Raw genomic sequence first — 27,082 nt, forward strand, 5'->3', positions numbered from 1 at the left:
ACTCCTGAGTCTCTTTTCCTGTCTCACACTGAGGCACACAAAGAGAAACAGGATGTTGTGAGCGAGGACAATTTATCCAATGAACAGGAGGTGGTGACGGGATTAAATATGTTCAGACAATCCCAGCTTAGGTTAATAATGTCAGGTAGAAATGGCTGACATTAAGTTAACCACAGTGGGACACCAGGCTAATATGGAACAACAAAAGCTTTGCTGAGCTCTGCTTTTGTCCTCACAGCTGGGTTTGCTTGGAGATTCCAAAACACAAACAACTGGACTTTCACATGCTCCTTTGTTCCCGCTGACCCTGCATTCCTAAGGTCCACTCTTCGCCCACAGGTACACATACTTGGAGTCAAATCAATAGATCAGAGTTTAATTCCTGCACTTTTCAGCAGAAAAAAAAAATCACTTTGTCAGCTGTCCTGGCTTTATGTCAAGAAATGTTTCACTGCTTGACCCTGGGGCTCGGTATAAAAATCAAGTCAACAGCACAGGACCACAGTCTGCGAGCCTGAGGAAACTATCTTACACATTTCCAGCAGAGAAAAGGTAAGACACAAGTTAGCGGACAGTAACTTTCAGAATGCTTGTAGGTGAATTTTATATCAAACTAAATTAAAACATGCATGATTTCAGGATACAGTCCTCCCATTCAGCTTATATTCTAAACTGATGGGGAGATTAACAAAAATGTGACAAAAATTTAAAATAGGGAAGTTTTAATCTGTTGTGTTTTGGCTGTGGGAGCTTTCGGAGTACACACATCTAGTGTAATAAAGTAATAATCTTTTTGTGTGTGTGGTTTTGCTGATTTTGTTTCTGACTCTTGTAACAGATGAACCCTCAAGTCCTGCCTTCCATCCTGCTGCTCATTTCTGCTGCCCATGCTTTCCAGTACACGGAGCTAGCGCAGTATGTTGACAGCCACCAGGACGAATATGTGGAGGTACAAATATCTGCTCCTTACTCTAGCAGCACTGAACTCTGAATGCTAGAACTGTTGTAATCTATGCCGTTAGGTGTATTGGGTTTAGACAATTTACTTTAATATCTGAGCTTGTGAGTCAAACAAAATCTCAATCATCATCAATAATGACCCTAGTGCCAGCCCTAATCCTAAACCCTACACAGATTCAAAATATATGAGTTTTGGTTTTATTAAATTATTCTGTCAAGTCGTCAAGGTTTATTGTCATTTCGTATGGTATCTACAAAAATACACAGACTGAAATTAAATGATTATTGCAGCCTATATACTGCAATAATCAGTAAAAAATAAAAGTACTGTATAACAATCAGCTTGCCGAGATACTCAGCAAACTCAAGTGTAAAACAATCACACTCATTCCGCTAGCAGCGGTAAGCTCAGAGAGGGATTCAGTTAGATCTGCTAAGTGTTTTTATGAGGAGAATGGTGTATGTGTGTGCCTGTCACAGTCCATTTGTTGGTCTTGCAGTGTGGCTTCTGTCTGTCAGTGTGTCATACAGTTTGACAACCTTAAAGACCTTGGCCAAAAATGGCCTCCATCCCCAGTTCATGCAAATGCATAAATGTATCAATATTATCTTCAAACCAAAATGTAATTATTTTTATTTAAAACAACAACAACAACAAAAACACCACCAATCGGCTGAACTGACCCTCTAGTGTATGTATGTATATATATATATATATATATATATATATATATATATATATATAATGCATGTAGCTGCATATTTGGCAGCTACATGGATTATTTCAACTAACTTAATTTCTGTGGAGACTAGGACTTACAAACTGCATGTACACAGTCTCCAATCAAATGTAATAATTAGCGTAACTAATAATAACAATCGTGGAAAGCAATCTATGTTGTTACAAAATTCTCCCATTGATCTCAATAGAGCATACTTATAGTTCCATATTTCACTCTAGACCATTATTAGACAAGAAGAAAGAATATAATTTAATACCAATAGATAGGCCATTAGAATAAGACACCAAATAAGAAATAAAAGTAAGGCTAAGCGTGCTGTATATAATCACAAACTACAAAAGAATCTGCATGTGATATAAGTGTGACTCCTTGAAGATTGTCGGGGCTGAGGTCAAAAGTACACTGTAATGATTCTGGATCACTTTCTTTACTCGGCATCAACACGGAAAGACAGTAAGGTGAGGTGTTGACTCTGAAGTAACAACCACAACTTTTACCTGTACAATATCAGCTGTTGTTGAGAAAAATAATAATACTCTGACTACTTGAATATGAAAGCAGTTATTCCAACTAAAGAGACATTAAAATGTATTTTTGTCAAAATTTTGACAAAATTTAAAACAAAAACATCAAATAAAGGCTCAGGAGTTAGAAAAAAATGGGGTAGAGTTAGGGCTGCTCAATTAATCGAATTTTAATCTCGATTACGATCTGGGCTTTCAACGATCATTAAAAATGACTGAGCTGATTATTAGCCCCTCCCTTGTGCTTTACTCTCGCGCTGCTCCGTGTGGCAAATCGAGCGCACCTCTCTGCATTTCGAACACATGTCACAACAATTAAGAGCAGTGGTCCCCAACCTTTTTTGCGCCACGGACCAGTTTATGCCCAACAATATTTTCATGGACCGGCCTTTAAGGTGTCGCGGATAAATACAACAAAATAAAACTTGTACTGGTACCGAAAAAAAGAAAATTTATTCATAACACACGTGAAAAGACCAAGGAAAACCGAGTAAACGATAAAAACGATAACAAAATAACGCTGAAAACCGATAAAAACCCTGAAAACTATACATTTCACACCTGAGCCTCAACTCTCGCGGCCCGGTACCAAACGACTCACGGACCGGTACCGGTCCGAGGCCCGGGGGTTGGGGACCGCTGATTAAGAGGACCCGAGGGAAGCTCGGAAAGCTAAGCAGAAGTTATTTGGAGAGGAGAGTGACTGCCGTTGGTTGAAAAGAGAGGTAAAAAAAACTTCAGTGGTGTGGAAACATTATGGGTTCGCGGAGTCAGACGTGGATCAAGTAGACATAGTGTGTAAACTTTCATTTATTTTTTATATTGCAAACATTTGCACTGTTATCAGTATTTGCACACTATTTTATATTATTTTTTGACAATCTTTAAAGTCATTATTCAATACATTGTTATTGTTAAATAAATATCGTCAAATAATCGAGATCTCAATTTCAGTGAAAATCGTGATTATCATTTTTGCCATAATCGAGCAGCCCTAGGTAATCTCCAAATATCATGAATAGTCACAACTTTTAAAAATTTTACTATCCATTAGTATCCACGAATACATCCGCTGAGGCACAAAGCAAGTTTGAAGAAGAAATTAGCCAACTCTCACATTCAGCTTATTCCAAGACATTGCAGGAGACTTGAATAAATCATCAACAGTATTTCACACTTTTTGTGTGTTTTTTTACATATTGAACGCAGTGATTTTCCACAGGGGGAAATGTAATATGTAATGTCTTATGAATGAGTGTTGGTGGCCAAAGTCAAAAAGTGGCAATATAGCAACTGACTATTTCTGAATGTCAGTGTTGCAAATAAAATATGTCTTTAGAATCAAGTGCACATTTTGCGAACTGGACACTAGTTGAGGGCAGGAGTATTAAATAACATAAAACTCAGTGGCAGGTGGATTAGATCAAGTCCAGTGACAATGTTTTGGATCTTGGTTGTGTGTTTCAGATGCTGAGGGACTGGGTTGCAATCGAAAGCGACTCCAGCAATGTCCAAAAGAGACCAGAGCTGCACCGTATGATGGAGACTGTGGCTCAGAAACTCCAGTTGATGGGGGGGACTGTACAGCTGGTGGATATCGGAGAACAAGAAGTCAGTGAAAGAACCACCTATCTTTGCAATATTACCCCTCCCTGCTCTTTAGAAGTGCTTGTTGATATTGGAGCTTTGTATCTAATTGTCAGTGTAATTGGCTGGTAAATGTGGTGGATTTCTCACAGAGGTCAGCTCATTGGCAAACTTCAAAAAAAGCAGGAGAGGGCTCAGGACTAGCTTTGCCTTCTTATTACTGACTGGGCCACAACAAAGCCGCTTTCCACACTCATTAAACACACTGTGTGTGTGTGTGTGTGTGTGTGTGTGTGTGTGTGTGTGTGTGTGTGTGTGTGTGTGTGTGTGTGTGAGAGAGAGAGAGCGAGAAAGAGGCCATACTAGAGGGCCTAGCTTTTCACCATTAACCATTAATTAGGTGCCACCCAGTGTGAACTGTTACTGTACTATAATGCCTCCAGAAAAGCAGATCTTCTGGCCTCCTGGAGGAGTATCCCTTTTATAGTCTTACACACAGTGCAAGACTATAAAAGAAATTGCATTGATATGTGAGAGAGACATAGACCAGCTGAATACTATTGCAAGCGTTTTGAACACACTTTAAAATCAGAAGGATTGATCGATTGATGGAAAAGAAATTGTGTGCTGATCTCGACTGTATGTGCAGCTTCCTGATGGCCAGACATTAGAGTTGCCTAAAGTGGTGACGGCTCAGTTTGGTAATGACTCCAGCAAACACACAGTGTGCATCTACGGCCACGTGGATGTCCAGCCAGCAAAACTGGAAGACGGCTGGGCAACAGATCCATACAACCTGACTGAGATCAATGGTAAGAGCCTTTAAGCTAATTAAAAATACAAAGGAATGCTATCCAAACTCACAAATTTCATTTGATTCTAAAAAAGAGGAACATGTCTGGGTAAATGTCAGGGCTCTGTGTGCGGGCAGGTGGATATGAGGATCCAAATGCAGCACTCGAAAACAGAATGCAACTCAAAACCTCAGCTTTATTGCTGGCATGAAAACAAAACATGAAGTGAACACGGAATGCAGAGACCAAAAACACACAGGCATAATCTGAGGGTACGACGCGACACTAAGGGCATACACAGTAAAACTGAACACATTCACCTGAGTCACAGACCTTCACAATAAAACAGGAAACAAGAAACCACTAAACAAGGACACAGACTGAGAGGCAGACAGAATATAACACATGGAACTCAAACAATACATGAGACAACAAATCCTTAAACACGAATAAACAGAAACATGGAACTCTAATAATCATCATCATCATCATCACTACAAGAGAATAAGAAAACAATCCATTATGCAAAAACACACCAAAACATAACAACTCAAAATACTGGGTCAAACTGGCCCAGAACCGTGACAGTAAACCTTTGGTGAAGTACAAATGCTGGACTTGTTGCCTTCCTAAGATGATGACCAGAGGGGCAACTGGTTTCCTGTTCAACAATGTGTGGTGCTGTGATAAAGAATAGAAAAAGGGAGCTGATGTCGGTTTCATAACAGGAAGGTTTATTCTTCACAAGAGCTTCAGGTATCACCACACTAACTGCAAAGAAATGTCCATATGCTTCAGTCCAATTTACAGTACATGGCCACAGTTTCCTGAGCTAGAGACTGTATTAATCTCTCAACACAACTTTGACAAAGCATGAACAAAATGCTGCTTAAATCCATTGACAATATCACATCCACAATAAACACATTTGTTTTACAAAGATAAACAAAATGTCATTTTTAAACATTTTAATTCTCGTTTCAGCACTAAATTATTTATGTGAAATGTATTTCCACTGTACTGATGATAAACGTGACGAAACTATTCAGAAAAAAACACACGGCGTATATATTGTTTATCATGACCGGAAGTAGACACCTTTCGCACATGCGTGGTACCGATCAGGTTTCCAGTACGGATCAGGTAGTGACATCCCCATTAACTCCAGGTGTTGTGCCAGAAAGTGATCATGATTGCCGTCCGCGGGAGCGCGCGCAGCTGCTTACAGCGGCCCGGGCATTTTGACTAGAGACCGGCCCACCATTATAGAAAAAATCATGAAGCCTTTGAATGAAAACAAATGCTGTTGTGACAGTGATGTACACTGTCTTGATGGTATATACAGTGGGGCAAAAAAGTATTTAGTCAGCCACTGATTGTGCAAGTTCCCCCACTTAAAATGATGACAGAGGTCAGTAATTTGCACCAGAGGTACACTTCAGCTGTGAGAGACAGAATGTGAAAAAAAAATCCATGAATCCACATGGTAGGATTTGTAAAGAATTTATTCGTAAATTAGGGTGGAAAATAAGTATTTGGTCACCTCAAACAAGGAAAATCTCTGGCTCTCACAGACCTGTAACGTCTTCTGTAAGAAGCTTTTCTGTCCCCCACTCGTTACCTGTATGAATGCCACCTGTTTGAACTCATCATCTGTATAAAAGACACCTGTCCACAGCCTCAAACAGTCAGACTCCAAACTCCGCCATGGCCAAGACCAAAGAGCTTTCGAAGGACACCAGGAAAAGTATTGTAGACCTGCACCAGACTGGGAAGAGTGAATCTACAATAGGCAAGCAGCTTGGTGTGAAAAAATCAACTGTGGGAGCACTCATCAGAAAATGGAAGACATACAAGACCACTGATAATCTCCCTCGATCTGGGGCTCCACGCAAGATCTCATCCCGTGGGGTCAAAATGATCAAGAGAACGGTGAGCAAAGATCCCAGAACCACATGGGGGGACCTGGTGAATGACCTGCAGAGAGCTGGGACCAAAGTAACAAAGGTCACCATCAGTAACACACTACAACGGCAGGGAATCAAATCCCGCAGTGCCAGACGTGTTCCGCTGCTGAAGCCAGTGCATGTCCAGGCCCGTCTGAAGTTTGCCAGAGAGCACATGGATGATACAGCAGAGGATTGGGAGAATGTCATGTGGTCAGATGAAACCAAAGTAGAACTTTTTGGTATAAACTCAACTCGTCGTGTTTGGAGGAAGAAGAATACTGAGTTGCATCCCAAGAACACCATACCTACTGTGAAGCATGGGGGTGGAAACATCATGCTATGGGGCTGTTTTTCTGCCAAGGGGACAGGACGACTGATCCGTGTTAAGGACAGAATGAATGGGGCCATGTATCGTGAGATTTTGAGCCAAAACCTCCTTCCATCAGTGAGAACTTTGAAGATGAAACGAGGCTGGGTCTTCCAACATGGCAATGATCCAAAACACACCGCCCGGGCAACAAAGGAGTGGCTCCGTAAGAAGCATTTGAAAGTCCTGGAGTGGCCTAGCCAGTCTCCAGACCTCAACCCCATAGAAAATCTGTGGCGGGAGTTGAAAGTCCGTGTTGCTCGGCGACAGCCCCAAAACATCACTGCTCTCGAGAAGATCTGCATGGAGGAATGGGCCAAAATACCAGCTACTGTGTGTGCAAACCTGGTAAAGACCTATAGTAACCGTTTGACCTCTGTTATTGCCAACAAATGTTATGTTACAAAGTATTGAGTTGTATCTTTGTTATTGACCAAATACTTATTTTCCACCCTAATTTACGAATAAATTCTTTACAAATCCTACCATGTGGATTCATGGATTTTTTTTTCACATTCTGTCTCTCACAGTTGAAGTGTACCTCTGGTGCAAATTACTCTGTCATCATTTTAGGTGGGGGAACTTGCACAATTGGTGGCTGACTAAATACTTTTTTGCCTCACTGTATGTATCAATTTATCAATCGTTTGTTGTAAGATTCAGATAATTATTTATTAAAAGCTAGATATTTTAAATGAGAATAAGAAAGAAAAGTATTTCTTTGTGCCCCCCTCTTCCTGTTAATGTCCAACGTGGCCCCGCTGGCAAAACTTTGCTAGACCCACCCCAGCACAGTTACCAGCTGTGAGCGTAAAAAAGGATCCTGGTGTTATTTATCTCTCAGAAACAGTTCATAACTTCCCTTCAACTCATTCATGTCATCCATCACCTGTTCAGCTCTGATGATTCAGTAAGGACATCTCCTGGTTTCATCTTCATGTTTCCCTCTCACCAGATAACCAAACCGACATCATGACCAGCAGCTTTACAGCTGTGGCTCCAGCAAACATCAGCTGATACTAGAAATTAATATTAAATAAATTCTAACAACAGCTGATCAAGCTTAAACGTGCCGCTGTTGTTTAACGCGACCTCCACTGGTTTCTTCTTTATGGCGCAAAGTGGGCGATACACAAACAAGAGAGACGGGACTTGCGACAGAAAAGCCGATCAGCTAATCATTGATCAGTTTCACGATTGAAGTAGAAACAGGAGAGGGAGGGGGAGAGAATGAGAGAAGAAGAGGCAGCTGCAGGGTAAAGAAACAGAATATCTCCAGCTTTGTGTCTTTTTCATTGTGGCTGAAGTATGGGACAAACTGTGTTCCTTTTCACCTCAATACGAAGCGCATAATATTTTCTCTGAACACGAGACGATTCCGTTTTTTACGGGATTGTTGGTAATAATTAACCGTATGAACAAAATAAAGTTCAACATCAGTAACATCATAGCACCCACCCACCTGTATAGAAACTCCATCATGCTAGCTAGTACCCAGTACGAAAAAGTCAGTATAACAAAAATAAACTCCACCTAAACTTGGTTTATATCTGACCCAGATAGACTGCAGGTCATTAGTGATGGGATTTCCAGCTCTTTTTAGAGAACCGGCTCTTGCGGTTCGGCTCACTAAAAAGAGCCGGTTCTTTCGGCTCTGAACCGGCTCTTCAGGTTGTTTTGTTGCTTTAATTTATTATTAACAATAATATAAAATTATGCACAAAAGGAATTACTAATGTAAAAAAAAAGTGGTTTTATTTATATATGTTTATATATAAATATATGCGGTGGCCCCTAGAGACAAAACACGTACAAACTCCAAAACACATTTCTAGCATGAACTGAACTTCCAAAACAGAGCTACCTAGATCACTTAAATTACACAATTGAAAGCATGAAAGCATATGTGTATTGTTTGTGTATTTATACACAAGCATTCATATATAGTCAAATAATAAAAAATAAAAAAAAGTTCATTTACCTGTTATTACCACACACCAAATCCGGTCATTGGTACTTGCTGGCTTGTGTAGCCACTACGTAACAAAAGCTCAACACTGCCCCTAGCATCCTGGAGCACTTCTGTTGTCTTTTGTACGTGTTTTGAGTTTTTATGTGCTTCTGAGTTTTTACGTGTTTTGGAGTTTGTACGTGCTTCGGAGTCTGTACGTGTTTTTATGTGTTTTGGAGTTTTTACGTGTTTTGGAGTTTGTACGTGCTTCAGGGTTTGTACGTGCTTCAGAGTTCGTACGTGATTTTAAGTTTGTATGTGCTTTGTCTGTAGGGGCCACCGTAAATATACTTTTATTTATTCACTCCACATAAAATGTAATAAATAAATCATATAATACAAAAATCAACTATTCACATTTCAACTTTTAACTATTTAAATTTTCAGCTTTTTCCTTTTACAAATTTAAAGTGAAACAACACAAAACATTGCAAACCACAACACAATTAAATATAAATTATAATATGAAAACAAAAAGAACATGTATATTCTCTGTCATATGGGCCCGCATGAATAAACTTTCTGAATCCTTTATCAGCTGCTCTCACACTGCTCATCACTGAAAAAAGTAACGCCGTTAGTAATGCCGATATTACTAACGGCGTTACTACTGGGGTCAGCGGGGGAGCTGGCCCCAGGGAGGGGTCACTTGCCCCTCCCTTCCCTCCCCATCTCCAGCTGCCTCCCCCTTCCCGCTCCACCACAACCACCCACACATGCAGGACCTTGGAGTAGGGGTATGTCACCAGGGTGCAGAGGAGGCTACCCCCCCCCCATCCCCTTCTGGCTGCCTCTGCCTCAATTTTATCCCACAACTTAGACATTCACATTATTCACACTCTCATTACACATACATATAGGATCTTGGGGGTGGGCACGATACACGGAATCCAAATTACCATCAGGGTGTACACCTCACCCCTGGCGTCGTTGCCCACCTCTCAATTTTAAATACACGTAGACATTGAGGGCTAGCAGGAGGGACCATGCGCTTACCTGCTGCTCTCTGGCAGGTAGCTCCATGCCCTCCTGGGTTTTAAATGCACCTTAGAACACACATGCATCAACACTACAATGAGCGGGTGGAGGGAGGTTTGGAGTCTTCTCTCACCCCCATTCTCTGCGGCCTGCTGGAGCGGGGGGGCTAGGAGGAAGAGTTGGCCATCCGACTGCGGTCTGGAGTGTGGGGCCTCCCTGCTGCTGTGGAGTCGGGGCGGTCTGCCTCCCCCCACCGCAGGGAAAAGGGTAACACCACCTGGGTCTGGGTGCAGTTCCCCCTCCAGGGGCAAGGGTACCTAGACCCGGTTCGTAGAGTACGCTTGGGGAGTGTGATCGTGTGTACAGCGTCTCTTTATGTCTGTCTCCACGTTGGTTGAGTGTGGAGTAAGTGCATATGAGAGCATGAGGGTGGGAACTTCCCCTGCCAGTGGCGGACTCCCTCAGGTGTCGGTGCGTTGGTGGTTCTTTGTGTCCGGGGATGGGCGTCCAGGTACACACCGGCTCACTCCTTGGCAGCCGCTTATCGGGGCCTGGAGCCTGGGGCTCGCTCGGGCCACTTCGGAGGTGGGGTGCCCCCGGCCTCTCGGCCTGGGGCTCGGTCACTCAGGCACGGCTGGCTGCCGGCGGAGCTCACGGGCGCGTCACTGCAACTCCCCCTGGCTTCTGCTCCGCGGCTGCTGAGTGAACCCTCATCTGGGACTCTCCTCAGCTCTTTCTGGGACAGTGGCGCGGCTGCCCCTCTGTTGGTCTTCCTTGGTCTCTTGTGTTCTGAGGGCCTCTGGATGTCTGGAGTTTTGATCTCCTCCATACCTGCTTCATGCCCTGGAGGACGGGGCTGTGCCCCCCCCCCCCCCCCCCCCCCCCCCCCACACCCTCTAGCAGATCATTACATGAAGGAACCTTTTAAAAAAAACAAGCATGTCCATGCTCACAGGTGTACACACGGGTGATCACACCCACAAACTACACCCTTTTTGGCTCCTACCTCAAAGCACACTGTGTTCTGTCGATCTTATGTGCTGCACAATAATGTTTAATATTTAGTATTTACTGTCATATTCCCATATATCATTGTGATGTTGTTTATTCTATTACTCTTGTTCTCTTCTGCTTGTTTTCTTTTTTCTTTCTCAGCAGGTGACCCAGGTGATCGATATATGTATTTTTTTTTCTTTTTTTCTGCCGTTCTGTTGGTTTTTGTTTTTTGCCCTTCTCCCCCGTCCCTCTTCTCAGCTGTTTCTCTTTCCCTCTTTCTTTCTCCCCTTCTTTCCCCCAGTCAAGTCTGTCCCGTATTCAGTAAGTGAAAATAAAATAAACAATAAAAGGTGAATCAAATGGACCATTACGGCAAGGCTGGGATGGTCAATTTGGTAAAGTAAATCCGTTGGGCATCTTTCTTTGCCTTTAGACAACAATTCTGATGGCAAAAGAGCCAAACGGGACAGGCAAAAAAAAAAAAAAAGTAATGCCGATATTCCCATCACTGATCATACCAAAAAACTTTTTCCCAGTCTATTTCTGATACCAGATTTTAATAGAAAGCTATTTCCAACTTTCCAACTAAACAGCTAGAATATTCTCATGTGATGAAATGGTACAGCCAAAAAAGCATAAGAGAAGCATGTACAAGGAAATTATGGGTGCTCCATGCCAACTGTGTAGGGATAACATACAAATAGTAAGACAGCAGGAATAAATAACAAACAGGATAAATATATGCAGTTAAGAGAAATATATACAAACTAGAGGAATATACACAAAACAAGAGAAAAGACACACATTGGAGTGCAAAGTTGAAGTAGTGCAAAGAACTTGGTCTGAGTATAGTCCACATATGAGTGGCTTGAGTGATGAGGGTTACTCAGACCATGACTCAGATTGGTGAGGTGAGTCGGGAGGGTAATAACTACTCATCACAACCAAGCTATGTAGAGTATATCAACCCGTAGGGCACCTTTGGGACTGTTCATCTAGATGTAGCGTTTTCAGTGGGAAAAACGTTTTGTCACTCATCTAAGTGACTTCTTCAGTCTTAACTGACTGCAGCTTTCTCCAACCTTATATACAGTACTTTTGCACAATGGCTGAAACTAGCACCCCTGGTGAACAATGAGCAGTTGAGTTTCTTGGTGAAACCTTGAGCTGAGACTGAAGAAGTCACTTGGATGGCTTACGAAACTCTTCTCCCACTGAAAATGCAATGTCCAGATGAACAGAATCAACTTTTGGCGTTTTATGTAAAGAGTCAAAACGAATTGGAAGGTGATGCTTTTTTCATATGAGGCTTCATGGATGCATGTAGATACATTTACAAAATAGGATGAAAAATAGAATGCAAAAGTTTTATGTACATCATTAATAAATACAGTGATATTGTAATTTTTATACTTTTAGGCAATCTGTATGGACGAGGAGCATCAGACAACAAGGCCCCAGTTTTAGCCTGGATCCATGCTGTAGAGGCTTACCAGGCTCTCAGTATGGTAAGAGACTGAGTTCACCATATTGTTAGATAGGCTTTCATGTCCCAGCTGAATGGAAACATTTAAAATGCAAAGAGTGGGAACAGAGAGAGATGCCTTCGGCAGGCTAGATTCAAGAGATAACTTCTATTGCTGTAGCAGACTTTTTTAAGTTGAGTGAAGTACTCAGCAGATATATGGGGAACAAAGTGCGTACCCTCAGGCTAGTGAGACAGCAGAGCCAAGTCTAAGGCAGACTAACTTTCCATGTCAGTGCTAGTTGTGTGGAGTCACTAGAGCAGTCTGTTCCATCCATGCTGCTTTGTTGTCATGTTAAAAAATATGGCGCAATATGCACACATCAGAAGGCCTCAGCCACATGCTGAGTGCACTGTGGAAGGAGAAATGCGTTGGTGTGGACGCTGAGAAGACTGATTCAAACAAAGCTAATCACTCACAATGTCAAAAAGACAATTTAGGTTTTTATGGAAACAATAATTTTCTGCCCAGAAAGCCTGTTTGTTTGCTTCCTACCAAACATCATGGAGCTGTTCCCCCCATTCACCAGGATCTGCCAGTGAATGTGAAGTTTGTCATAGAGGGCATGGAGGAGACGGGCTCTAACGGCCTGGATGCCATGATCATGGCCCAGCGAGACACCTTCTTCTCAGAAGTGGATTACATCATCATATCAGACTGTGGCTGGCTCAGCAGACGCCCCGCCCTCACCTATGGCACCAGAGGCAACTGCTACTTCTTTGCTGAGGTGGTGTATTAAGAAGCATCCATCCATCCTTTATTCAAAGAGTCACCCTCCAGTCTTTGATTTGTGCTGCCATGTTTGCAGGTAGAAGGACCGAAGCAGGACTTGCATTCTGGTGTTTATGGAGGGACTGTGATTGAACCAATGACCGACCTCATTGGAATTCTCGGTGAGTCTCATATTTGAATGCGCGTAAGCAAGCAGCCTTTGTTCATAAACCGCATAATTCAGTCAAATGTATGAAGAACTTCTCTGAATGTCCAACACATCAGACCTTGAAGCAGATGGGTTACAGCAGCAGAACTGGGTGCCACTCTTCAACCAAAGAAAATTGGAAAAATGTTGCCAGTTCTGATGAATCTTAATTTCTTCTGTGACATTGATGGAAGTGTCTGAATTTGGCATTAACAACATTAAATGATTCTTAATCCTGCCTGTTATCAGCATTACAGTATTTCAGTAGATACTGCCCTTAGTACCAGTGGAGCATAGTTTAAATGCCGATTTTCTGTACTCTTCTGCATAATGCACCATGTCATAAGCTCACATCATCTCATACTGGTGTCATGGACATTATAATAACTGAATTTTACTCAAATGGCCTCCAAATTCACTAAATCACAATCCAATAGAGCACCTTTTTGGGATGTGGAAGATTCACAACACTGTGAAATGCCATCATGTCAATACAGCCCAAAATCTCAGGAAATTCATGAAGAATTAAAGCAAAACTGGAGGCAAAAGTGGGTCCAACTAGCAAGATTTACCTAATGAAGTGGCCAGTAAGGGTATATACTTACTGTAAAGGAAACTGTTGTTTTAAAAGTACTCTTGGCTCATCAGCAGAATACCAGTTATCCCCCCACCCCCCCACCCCCACCCCCGCCCAAGCGCCCTGTTCTATTAAATTAGACTTAAATTAAATAATCGAGGAACTGATCTAACAGCCCATTGTTCATTGAGTGGACTAGTTTCAGTTATCATGCAAATGTACTGTTATATGGTTGGGGAAACCTGCAGTCAGCTGCAGAAGTCAGTTGGATGAGTGACAAAAAGTTTCCCTCACTGAAAATTAACAGAATCAGCCATTTTTTTAGGATTTACCTACCTAAATGATTGAGCATGCATCAATACATAGACTTAAAGAAATTGTAGAAGCTAAATTGTTATCAGAAAATATACCCAGTACTCTCAACATTGCATTTCCAGTTCCCTGGAAGCAATAACTACAAATGGAAACTGGAGGAGCTCTCTGCAACAAGAAATCTTTTTCCTACCTTCAGATAAACAGAGATTGCCAATCAAGCGTTCTGTCTGTTGCTGACAAGTCGCTGTTTCATTGATTTTGTTCAGCAGGGTTTATATGAACCCAGTGGTGATAAGGTTAACCCTTGGTGCTTTCAAACATTTTGAACTCACTATGATAAGGAATCCCACTATTCCAGCCAGAAATGTGAAATGAGACCACATTTCCAGAAAGATTGTCTTCTTAGGGTGCCGTTTTAGCTCAGTGCGTTGAGCAGGCGCCCACTTCAGTCCTTGAGCATCAGAGCAAAAGAATTGCAACGAGAGTTTTTTATTTACAGTTTGATAAATCTTTGTAGCCCTATGACAGGCCTTGGTTGCCTACTGCAGCCAAGGCCTGTCATAGGGCTGCTGCAACTTTAAATCTCAATGAAGTTTGAAGTTTAAGTTTACTTTAGTAATTACAAACATGCATTTTTTAACCTCTGGCTCTAAGTTGGCTATTTTAAATTGAAGAAGATGGGGATTTTAATAGTAAGAAAATGCTCTTATTTCATTTCAGTTATCATGCACTCATTAATTTTGTTCATTAGATCGTATTTAGCACATTCACAAGCAAATTCATGTTTTGTCAAACTGACAAAAGTCAGGTGACAATAAGCAGTGCTGGTGTCCAGTCACATCTAACAATATATTTATCATCTTTGTCCTGTGTGTTTTCAACAATGCAAGACTTCCTTGTTGACAACTCTAGCTGACATTAAATTTAATAAAAACATTCAGTAAGCTACATTCTCTTGGATCAGGCATAAGAGGCATGCGTAATAATCAGTGGGACTCAAGCATCAGGAGGATCGGGTCTCATCAGTACGTGTTTAACCCTGTGAGGCCTAAGTCAGTGTCAAAGATAAATGTAATATAAATATAAATAAAATCTAAGATTTGGTTGAAAAATGTTAAAAGTGTTCGCTGATTTGGGAGTGGGAGAATTTTGTTACATTTTCAAATGTCATATACAGTAATCAGTAATCATAATAGAGATTTTTTTTAGTCCTTACAGCGTTGAAAGAATCTTCCCTACTGAAGTCCTTGAGCAAAGCATCAAATAAGTATTTGCAATAAACCAGTCCAGTCTTATCTTTGGAAAATCTAAGTTTAGTTCCATTAACAATAGCATCATCCTATTATTACTTCATTAGACACACTGATCAGCCCCAGTGGCAAGATCCTGATTCCTGGGATCAGAGAGGCTGTAGCTCCCCTCTCTGATGAAGAATGGAAAATGTACCAGGATATCCAGTTTGACATGGACAACTACAAGAATAAGATTGGTGTCAACCAACTCATGTACAGCAATAAGGTAATGTAAGGCATCCTTGGTGTCAGAAGATCATTAAGAGCAGGTGAGTACAATCCAGAATTTAGATTGTCATTACCCTTGCTTCCAATGCTACTGTGAAGAACCTTTTTAACTACTGTTTAAACAAGTCTCTCATATGGCTTTATTTCTTACGTAAAACATTACCAGAACTAGGATGATCCTGAAAAAATAGTTCATCTATTTGCTTCTCTCCATGAAAGTGCTTGGTCATAGGAGATCAACGCTTACAATCTCGTGAGATCTTTACAGGATAAAGCTCCTTAAAATGAGTGTTGTTTTCATTGACAATATATAAGTAAAATTATTAGTGAAAATAAAGAATTATATCCCTCTCCCAAAGGTGGACTTGTTGGCTCACATGTGGCGCTACCCCACAGTCTCCATCCACGGTATTGAGGGGGCCTTTTCAGACCCTGGGACTAAGACTGTCATCCCTGCTAAGGTTACTGCTAAGTTTTCAATTAGGCAAGTTCCTGACATGGACCCTGCTATGGTCAAGAAACAGGTAAAATACATGAAAAGTATGTACGTGCTCTGTTCTGTTGCATTTACTTTTTGTAAACTGCTTCTGCTGTTTTCTTGATGTGCTCTTCTTCAGGTAACAGACTACCTTCACTCTGTGTTTGCCAAAAGAAAGAGTCCCAACAAGCTCAAAGTCACAATGGTGATAGGAGCCAAACCTTGGCTGGCTGACACTCACCATCCACTCTACGAGGCTGGAAAGGTTGCTATTAAGAGAGGTATTGACCGTTCACCTTACTTTAATCACCGGTGATGTTGCTATCAGAATGTCGGGTCTCGGGTTTGATAAACTGCAAATAAAATTTCACCAAAACTGGCTCTTACAAGCCAGACAATTACTGACAGTTTTTACCCAAATAATCTTCATTTTCATATGTTAACATTACTAGGCAATTTTTTTCATTTTTCGGTCATTTGAATAGACTTTAATGAAACGATAAAGAATTGGGACATTGTGTTGATACTGATTTTCCCTGTCCCACAGCAGTTATAAATGACTTTTGTTGGCATAAGGCCACTCTGTTTTGACAGGAGTACATCCTAAACCTAGTGGAATTAGTAGTAATAATAACAACGATTTCTTAGTTATGATTATGATCACATTGGTGTTTTGGATGGCAGTCTTCAGTTTCCCTTACATAACAGTCTCCTCAAGGCAAAGACTCTAGAGTATTAACGAAAACTGATGACATCAAAGAAGTGGGTTGGAACAGTGGGAATGAAGAACTCTTTTTAATAGGATGAAACTTCCAGAACCAGTCTCAGGGAGGAGCAGTCATCTGCTTTTTCATCATATTTGAAAATGATTCTTGGTGGTTATAGTTATTGTATAAACTAGTGCTGTCAGCGTAAATCTCGTTAAAATGATGTTAACGCCATAACTGCGTTAACACGGCAAATCTCCGTTAGTGAGTTAACGCGGATCGCCCCGTGCAAGGGCTGCACGGCGTCAACGTGTTAGCGCAGTTAGCCTGTTAATCCGTTAGCGCTGTGCAGCCCCTCGCACGGGGCGAGCCGCGTTAAGTCGCCGACGGACATATGCCGCATTAATGCAGTTATGACCTTAACGTCATTTTAACGAGACTAACACTGACAGCATTAGTATATACACAAAGTATTGTAGCGTCTGTTGTATGACAGAGAACTAGGCGACAGGAGTTAGAAACTGACATGATATAGGTGTATGTACTAAAAATCTTCGATGAGATCAAATCCCAGTGACCTTGATCTCAAGGCCAAGGTCAGAGGTCATGTTTTCGAAAATCTTGCGAATGCAACAACGTAGGACCTAGGTGACTTAGGATTTAGAAATTGATACCATGGGCTGAGGGGTAGCACTATAAGGCCACCAGTATTTTACACCAGTAAAATACAAAACCTGGAGCTCTTAGTTTAGTAGAAACACAAGAAATGCATTTTCAGTGGTTTTGACACAGCCTTAAGATATTGGCTAACTTTTAACTTTTGTATCCTTTTATTATTATTATAGCTTCATTCCTTTGTAGTGTGCTTTGTTGCATTTATATCCTGCAGGAGTTTTGAAAGGTTACCAAAGAAACAGTGTATGTTTTCACCTGTCCTTAATTGTTTAGTATTATAGGAATATAAAAAAAATGTGAGACAATGTAAAGAAAACAAGTTAGTCTTTCAATTTTCACAATTAGTCATTCAAACATGCCAGAATAGTTCCCACTTAATGTTCATGTCCACTTTACTAGCAGAAAATATTCTGTCTTTGCTCTACCTTTAGTTTTCAACATGGACCCTGATCTAATCCGTGAGGGTGGAACCATCCCAATTGCCAGGACCTTCCAAGATGTGACGGGAAAAAGTATCATCATGATGCCCATCGGAGGCTTTGATGATGGTCTGCACTCTCAGAATGAGAAAATGAGCAGGTTAGACTGTCTGTACACTCCTGCAGTTTTATTCATTTCACAGGAATGTTTAAAGAAATTAGCTTGTACTGAGTCTTTCTGAGTGTTCAACACAATATTTAAGAGAAAAGCTTGAGGGAGAAAGCTTTGCAGTCTGTTAGAACCATCCACAACTGAAAAATAATTTAACTACCATAGAGACACCATACAGGACCTGGACACAGGAAATTATTTTAACACTGAAACATTAAGCAGACCCAAGTAGACAAATTTTAGGGGCAGATTTGTTGGAATCCAGCATAAGACAACAAGGGTAAATGGGCAAATTCTGGAGAAATCAGAAAAGATGGTTAAAAGCAGACTTCTCCGATTATAAGGTGGATGCTGTGAGACTTAAGCAGCAGATATAAAGACATACTGGTCTGTTTCCAGAGGGCTTTGTAAGTCTTACAAGCTGCTGGCAGCAGAAAAGTGGAACAATGCTTTGGGGACTTCTAAGAAGGTGTAATGTAGCCATCTACTGCTGCAAATAATAGTGTATGTGAATTTATTGTATTTATGTTAAGGAAACTTGGAAATTTGCAACCCAAACAAACAGGACCTTTAACTCTGCCAACCATAGTTTTTCTCTCTCTCCTAGGTACAATTATATTGAAGGAACCAAGTTATTCATCGCATACCTCAATGAAGTGTCCCAGATTAAGAGGACTAGTGTGTGATGTTTTATGGTATGATCACATGACCTCTTCAAAAACATTCCAGCTATAGAAAAGTGTGTTTTGATATTTTTACTGTGCCTTTATCTTTATTTCATAAGGTTTTGAAACTTGTGGCGCATTTACTGATCTGCACCTCAAGTCTATCTATTTTTGCATTATCTCATGGTTTTTTGGCTGTTTCCATCTCTTTTGCCAGTGTTTATGTTCACATAAACTTGGGCAGCACTGTGAGTGTGTTTGTATGTGTGTCATGTAGTAAAAGCTGGACAATGCAATATTACGAATACGTCATTTATTTTATGAGAAATACAAAATGTTATTTTATGAATGTTAATAATACGAGAGACATATACAAATACTGTTTCTTTAGCCATTAGTCATTTATTCACTCCTGAAAAATTCACTCTTATAGTATGTCATTCCTTAATCAAATGATTAGTTCATTACCAGGCCTCTGGAGATCTCCAAAACATGTTGAGGAGGTAATTACGCCATTTACAGTCGCTTTGGTGCGTTTCTCACATCACTAGTAACATTTGCACAGCACTTAGTGTATTTCTCAAAACAATTGGTGCAAACTGCAAAACCTAGTGGATAACCTGCAAAAGCAGGTCACTTGCTCAAAATCGATAATCCATTCCTCAAAAGCAAGTATTCATGTCAATGAAACTGCCAGTGTCATCAAAATGAGAAGTCGTGACACCATCTTTATGAACAAGATAGTCAAATGGCTTGTCATGTTTTCATTATGACAGTGTACAGTATTCTCTCAGTGTATTCCAATGCAAAAGAAGGTCAGAACTTGGTGACACTACCTGAAAATGCTCAAGAAAATGCTCCACCCTCTCCATGACTCTGCTGTGATGTTGTCACATGCTGCATCCATGGCTGCTAGCAGGGCCATTTGCACATGTGAATGCCAGTCATAAAACTTCCACCTCCAGGCAGAGAAAAACTCCTCTATCGGATTAAGAAATGGGGAGTAGGGAGGGAGATATTGAACCAGCATTCTGTCATGTGCTGCAAACCACTGTCTGACCAGATGTGAGTAGTGAAAACTGACATTATCCCACACAACAACATACTTGTTGAGTTGGCCTCCACCCCTCTCATTCTCAGGGACTATGTCCCTGTAAAGAGTGTCTAAAAAAGTCAGGAGATGTTGTGTATTATATGGGCCAAGAAGGGGAATATGGGAGAATGCCATTGTCTGAGATGGCTGCACACATTGTAACATTCCCTCCGCACCGGCTTGGGACATCAGTGGTTGCTCTCTGTCCAATGCGATTTCTTCCACGCCTTCTGCCTTTGGCCAGATTGAAACCCGCATCATCAAAGTATATTAATTACAGCGCTTTGAATTTCTTTCAACTTTATTGCATTGTTTGCAATCACCATTGCACAAATGGCTTCATCTTGCTGCGGGGTAAAAAAGGGCCCTCTTCTACCTCTGCGAGGTTGTCTTTCAATCCGTTGTGGTGCAGATTACAGTAAAATTACAATAATGTACACTAAACATGAGATATTACGAGATGTTGGATTACTGTCCAATACTATACATACCTGTTCTCCCTACGAAATGTTTAAATGATTAAATTCACAGTGGTTCTTCCAACACCCTCCGACCAGCCTCATCCAGGCCGTGATTGACAACATGATCAACAAGTGTTGCCCTAATTTAATTAGGAATCTGCCTGTATTTGGCATCTTTTCCCTCTTCCCCTGTTTTGTCCCCCCCGCATCCTCAACCCTCTTCCACGATGCTGACCTTCCATTTCTGTGTCACAGAATTGTAGAAATGGTACACACTATGGCTGTATCCCAATTCAGGGTCTGCAGCCTTAAAGTACGCATTTCAAGGCCGATTACGTCACAGCAGCGCGCCGAAGGCTGTCCCAATTCAAAGGCTGCTCGAAATGCGGCCCTGAAATGTGTCCTTCATTTCCCTGAATTTTAAGGCTGTGGCGGTGTAGACTTCGTGGCCCAACATATCCCAGAATGCATAGCGCGGTGGCGGGTGTGGATAATTTTGCCGAAAAAAAACGGCGGATGAGGGGCGCCCGAAGAGTAAACTTTAAGTAAGTACTAAATATCATGTCACTTATTTATGTGCAAATGTTTAATGACGAAGAACATTAAAACGTTACTTTTGGCCACATGTTGGCAAAGTTATGTGACATTAGTGACGTTTTTACTAACTTGGTTTTAAAGCCTTTACTTTAAAATATACGCCGTTCAATAGCTGAGCTTAATCTTACAGAGAATGATCAAAGCTCATGTAGAAACAAACAAACAAATGAACAAAAGATTTTCTCCTTCATTTCTGTCAAACAAAGCTGTATGACACGTTTCCAGCTGTTAGTATCATGGTTGCTGGGCAACCTGGGCAGCGCAACGGAGGCTAGACCGTCCCATTTCACAAGCCTCGCACTTCCGGCCTTAGCGGTCTTTGAGTATGCGGCCCTTGAGGATCGTTAAGGCTGCGTACTTTAAGGCTGTAGACCCTGAATTGGGATACAGCCTATGTCCTGCTCGGTTCATATATGCTTGCCAGTTGAGGGTTCATGGGATTGATCCATGATTGATCCATGAGTGGCTTGTCATTGGTTACAACTAATACTTTCCACACCTCATCAGTGAAAGCTGAAGTTCACCTGAGAGAAATTGTTCTATTTAGGAGACATTTCCAGGAAAAATAATAACAAAAGGTATAAAATTTTCTGGGCAGAATTTGATAACTAAGTCAACAATTTTGTATGTAATGACTCCAGCAATGAAATGAAGTCTATTAGTTTTATTGGGAACGACTATTCAGCATCCGAAAGTAGAGTTCATTTTGACTGACATGACATAAGAAAATGATAATGTTATAAAACGGCAGAGAATTGTATGAAAGCAACTAATACATGTACAAGAGCATTTGCAATTTGTTCAGAGGAAGGAGAAATTGCAACTATGATGTGTACAAATGAATAAATGTTGTGGAGGTTGCACTAATGGTTTTGAGAATTTTCTTGTTCAGAGGAAGGAGAAATTGCAACTATGATGTGTACAAATGAATAAATGTTGTGGAGGTTGCACTAATGGTTTTGAGAATTTTCTGATCTGAGAAAAGCACCAAAGGAACTGAGAAAAACTGTAAATAAACTGTGTTGGATCAAGGACACATCTAAAACCTGCAGGACACCGGCCCTTGAGGCCTGGAGTTCCCCCGCACCTGGTCTAGATTGAGAGTGGCTGCAAAGACACATGCTCTGCTCCAAGCAGTCGATGTGCAGACTGACAGTCCAGGCATTGTCTGAAGTTCCCCATGAGTCCCGTTGAGATAAATGCAAATTCTTCATGCATCTGACAGTTGGCGTTGTTCACTAAGATCGCGGCAGATTTGCTTAATGACTAAGACTATATCTTAAATGTAACATTTAAAATGTGTTTGTTCTTCTCCTAGCACAAGAAACAGTTATGCTATTTTTTTCTTTATAGTTTTAGAATTTAAAAAAAATTAATGTCAGTAGTTCACTGTAAAATAGACTCAATAATATCCAGTCAAATAGATTGGCTTTATTAATTAGACACATGGATTTGTGTCTTAAATCTCTAGTGCATATACAGCATATCTGGCCCACCAGAGCATTAAACCACAGGTGACACAAATAACACCAGCTATCAGGATTGAGGTGCCTTTCCAGGCACCTCAATCCCCATTCACATCTTGTGTCAGGTGATCTGAATGGGTCATATGATAGGGTGAGGTAAGGTCTCACAATTTCTTCACACAAAGCCTCTGCTGATAATGACCCACACCCTTTTTCACACCTTGGTGCATGTGGTGAGGCACATGGTGAATAGTGGGTCAATGACCCTCTTAAGGGACAACTCCTACTAGGGATTAAATACCTGGGACTCACCAACACTGGGTTTCTGATCCAATCCAATCAAATCCAACTTTTATAAAGTGCTATAAAATACCCAGCACAGGACCAAAGGGCTGTACAGTAAATAAGTTAAGAACAATAGAATAAAACAAAACAGCAAAAAATAAAACACATAATATATAAAATTAAAACAGCCCTTTATTAAAAAACAAGATAAAACAGCATGGAATCAACTTAAACAGTTGAAATAATAATAAACTAAAACCAACATCTCACAAGGCGCCAAGGCCAAGGTGAAGAGATGCGTTTTCAGAAGCGATTTAAAAACAGGCAGAGAAGAGCCTTTCTAATCTCTACAGGCAGATCATTCCACAGTTTTGGAGCTGCTACAGCAAAAGCATGATCTCCTCTAAGTTTACACTCAGTCCTGGGTACATTCAGGAACAGCTGATCAGCTGATCAGAGAGCAGGTGGGCATATAAGGCTGTAGCAGTTCAGAGAGATAAGATGGGGCTAGGCCATGGAGGGCTTTAAAATCAAAGGTTTTAGAACTGAAGAAGCAGACAGAGAGGTGAAATGTTTTCAAGAAACTTAAAGAAGGCCACTCGCTTTCTTTCTTTCCCTTATACCAGGGGTGGGCAACTCCAGGCCTCGAGGGCCGGTGTCCCTGCAGGCTTTAGATGTGTCCTTGACCCAACACAGCTGATTTAAATGGCTAAATTAGGTCCTCAACATGTCCTGAAGTTCTCCAGAGGCCTGGTAACAAACTAATCATGTGATTCAGGTGTGTTGACCCAAGGTGAGATCTAAAACCTGCAGGGCCTGGAATTGCCCACCCTTGCCTTATACTGTCCAGTGGTTCCCAATCCCAGTGAACAGTAACACACACACACACACACAAAAAAAAAAAAAAAACTGTTGTGGTTGGTTGTAGCCACACTGTGCATTATGGTCAACCACGTCCACTTGTCTGTCCAAACATTAGTGTTCCAGAAATCTTGTTAATTGCAGATGTAACAGATGTAACTTTGCAAATCTAAGCTGTATTGCGATCTTCATTTTTAGCGAGAACAAGCATCCTGGAAACCATTCCTAACAAGTCAGTTTAGTTTTTTCTAATTGCACTGTCATGAGCTTTAACATTTAATGTGTTAACTGAGGTCTATAGACGACCAAATGAGTTTTTATTGTGCCTTGATATGAAAACTCTTAAAACTGACTTTCTTTATGCCATGACTGTACTGTAGCAATACAAATTAAATGAAAAGACAATACAAGACTGCTATGAAAGTAAATGCTGAGGAGCATGCATGTCTCTATTCTAAGAAATGTTAAATGTGAAATTGAAGTATAATTGAAATTATAGTAAATGAAAAAAGAAGAAAATGAAAGAAACTCCCAATGACTTTAGATCAATTAACAAATGAATTTGTTCAAAATCATTCTTTTATTCTTTACACTCTTATGCAATACTACTTACACCAGGACATTCAGAATAAACTGACAGTCTTGCATGAAGCAACCCTACAAGCATTTTAGAGAAGAAAAAAGAGATACAAAAATATATACAAAAAGTCTCTAGCCACCCCTCATTTCCTGATATTTTGCTTTCAATTTGCTAGACTTCCATTTTTGGTTTTTATTTTTAATTTTTTTTTTCTTTCTTTGTTTTCCAGGCTTTCTGAAAGTCTCTCAAAGCTTTTCTTCAGACATTGCACTGGATCATTTTCTGAATTTTTGGATTTCTGAATTTTTTGAATGTTTTTAAGACACTTGTCTAAAAAGGTACAAGTGAAAAACCATTGTTGTGTCTACACACAACAGACAACTTAGCAATGAACCTATTTTACGCAGACATATTGTTATTAGAACCTCCCACCCTGTTTCTTTATTTAAAACTATGAAAAATGCCGAATAAAATACAATTTGACAGACAGAAAATAATATTTCCAGAGGTGGTGAAAGCTTGACATGAGATGCGGTGTGTCCTGTAAAAATCTGAGGAAACTGGACAAGCAGAGCACAAAAACATAAGTGGCAGGGCTGAAACAGTTAAACTGATTCTGAAAGTCATGCCCTTAAATAACTGGAACAAATCCAACAAAGACCTAATACAGAACCTGAGAGATGCACCTGACACCTGGTGATCCATCTACTGTTCACCAGTGTTGGGACTAACGCGTTATTAAGTAACGCGTTACAGTAACTACGTTAGTATTGTGGTAACGAGCACGGTAACTAGTTATTATGCCAAAACCATGAACGCGTTACTCGTTACTGGGATTTAGATAGGCTCGTTATTCGTTACTTCGTGTGGTGGCTATCGCGGAGCTTCCACAGATTCAGTAACATTAGCAAGTGGTGGAGGCCAGCAGGTGGATGAAGGAAAAGGGAGGCAAGAGGAGAGACCCGCACAGCAATGGCGCCTGTGTTTGGCTTTGCCGCTGCTGCTACAGCTCGTTGGAGGCGACAGTGTAGTTTTTCACTGCCGTCACTTGTCGTTTGCAAACGGAGAAGGTACCGGAGGCTAGCTACTTTGCTGTGGGGTGACTCTCGGTGTCTGCGACCAGTTCCTCTCCTGTCGTTTGCTGGGGATGTTACGCTGCCGCCTGGGACCCGAGCCCCATGGCTCGAAAGCAGTTTGCTCACTCTGTGTCCGTCACCCATTTCCCGTTTTGTTGGTGACAGCTACGTCTGCTCATCGATCAAGGTTTTTTCCAACTCTGGAGTCGCTGCCCTGCCCGGCAGGTCCACAGGTTTGCACAGGTGTTTAATTCAAGTACCGCTGCAGTCAGCTGTAGATTCCGCAGATAAACCGTCATCAATTCGGTTCGCCCTGCTTAACGTTCGCTCTATAACGAACAAATCATTTATTTTAAATGATCTTTTTATCAAAGAGTCTCTAGGTTTTATGTGTCTGACTGAGACGTGGCAGCAAAATAAGGATTATGTCCACTTGAATGAAATCTGCCCGTCTGGCTGTTCTGTCATTGGAACTCCGCGTCTTTTAGGACGTGGTGGAGGACTTGCTGTTGTTTACCAGGACAGACTCATATGCAAACTGGTGACTTCGGACTTCTTCTCTTCATTTGAGTCACAGATGATGAAGGTCGGTTCTCTGAAAACCTTTTATTGTATTTTAATCTATCGACCTCCTGGACCTGCTGGGGTCTTTCTAACTGAATTTAACGACCTTCTGACATCGATCATTAAACTGGAGAAGGTTGTAATATTGGGAGACTTAAACCTTCATATTGATGACGCTTCCTGTAACACTGCTGCTGAGCTCATCACTATCACTGAGTCTTTTAACTTTAAGCAGCATGTTTCTGGCCCCACACATACGAAGGGCCACACTCTTGATCTTGTTTTCTCCCTGGGTTTAAATATATATGATGTATGTGTGGAAGATGTCCATGTGAGTGACCATAGTTGTATATTCTTTAATTTGTCATTTTACGTGGATCCTTCACCTCCTAAATTGATGATCCAAAGGCGGATTATAAACCAGGATGCTGCTAGAAGGTTTTCTGCCATGTTTGTCCCTCGCATGGCTCAAAATGATATGGATTCACTTATTTTGTCTTTTAACAATCAATGTAAATCTATTTTAGATACGGTGGCACCTCTGAAACTAAATGTTGTCCATTCTTCAAATTTCTGTCCTTGGATAAATGAAAGTATTCGAAATTTTAGGAGATATTGTCGCAAATTAGAACGTTTATGGAAGGCTTCCAAGCTTGAGGTCCATAGGGTACATCTCAAGGAATCAATTTTCTCACTTAACAACATGATAAAAAATGCCAGAATGGAATATTTTGCTAATTTAATAGCTTCAAAAAAGAAAAATCCCAGAGTATTGTTTGATACAATTAAAAACATTGTCTCTCCTGATATTCCTCATGTACCAGTCTATACTAAATCTGACTGTAATGACTTTTTAAACTATTTTGTTAATAAGGTCGCTGCTGTCAGGTCTAATATTTCTCCATCATCCTCTCAGTATCACATTGACACGTTGCTTACCTCTGATACCTGGTCCTCTTTTACTCCTGTTACCTTACAGGACATCAGTGCTCTGCTTGGTCGAATGAAACTGACTTCAAGCCACCTTGATGTACTTCCTCCATCATTTTTCATTAGTGTGTTTGATTCTATTGGCCCCTGTATTCTGGAAATAATTAATACTTCTCTTTATACTGGCTCAGTTCCCAGCTATTTTAAACAAGCTATTGTTGAACCAATATTAAAGAAACCAAATTTGGATCCATCTCTTCCAAGCAGTTACAGGCCAATATCAAAAC

The 27,082-nt window shown here is 40.9% G+C and overlaps 1 protein-coding gene across 1 annotated transcript; it reads left to right on the plus strand.

Moving 5' to 3' along the window:
- The first annotated feature begins 236 nt into the window (after positions 1–236).
- On the plus strand, positions 237–24,507 carry cndp1 (carnosine dipeptidase 1). The gene is made up of 13 exons (XM_085364993.1): positions 237–552; positions 839–949; positions 3,695–3,838; positions 4,464–4,626; positions 12,329–12,417; positions 12,965–13,162; positions 13,244–13,328; positions 15,604–15,764; positions 16,126–16,290; positions 16,384–16,525; positions 18,058–18,205; positions 18,825–18,912; positions 24,455–24,507. Exons 2-12 carry the CDS (start codon positions 839–841, stop codon positions 18,901–18,903), a joined length of 1,485 nt encoding a protein of 494 aa, XP_085221119.1. The 5' UTR covers positions 237–552; the 3' UTR covers positions 18,904–18,912; positions 24,455–24,507.
- Positions 24,508–27,082: the final 2,575 nt, after the last annotated feature.

Source organism: Diplotaxodon limnothrissa, linkage group LG11, assembly GCF_057381915.1.
Source record: "Diplotaxodon limnothrissa isolate DT_005_m linkage group LG11, D_limnothrissa_male_GT1.1, whole genome shotgun sequence".
Taxonomy (NCBI): Eukaryota; Metazoa; Chordata; class Actinopteri; order Cichliformes; family Cichlidae; genus Diplotaxodon; species Diplotaxodon limnothrissa.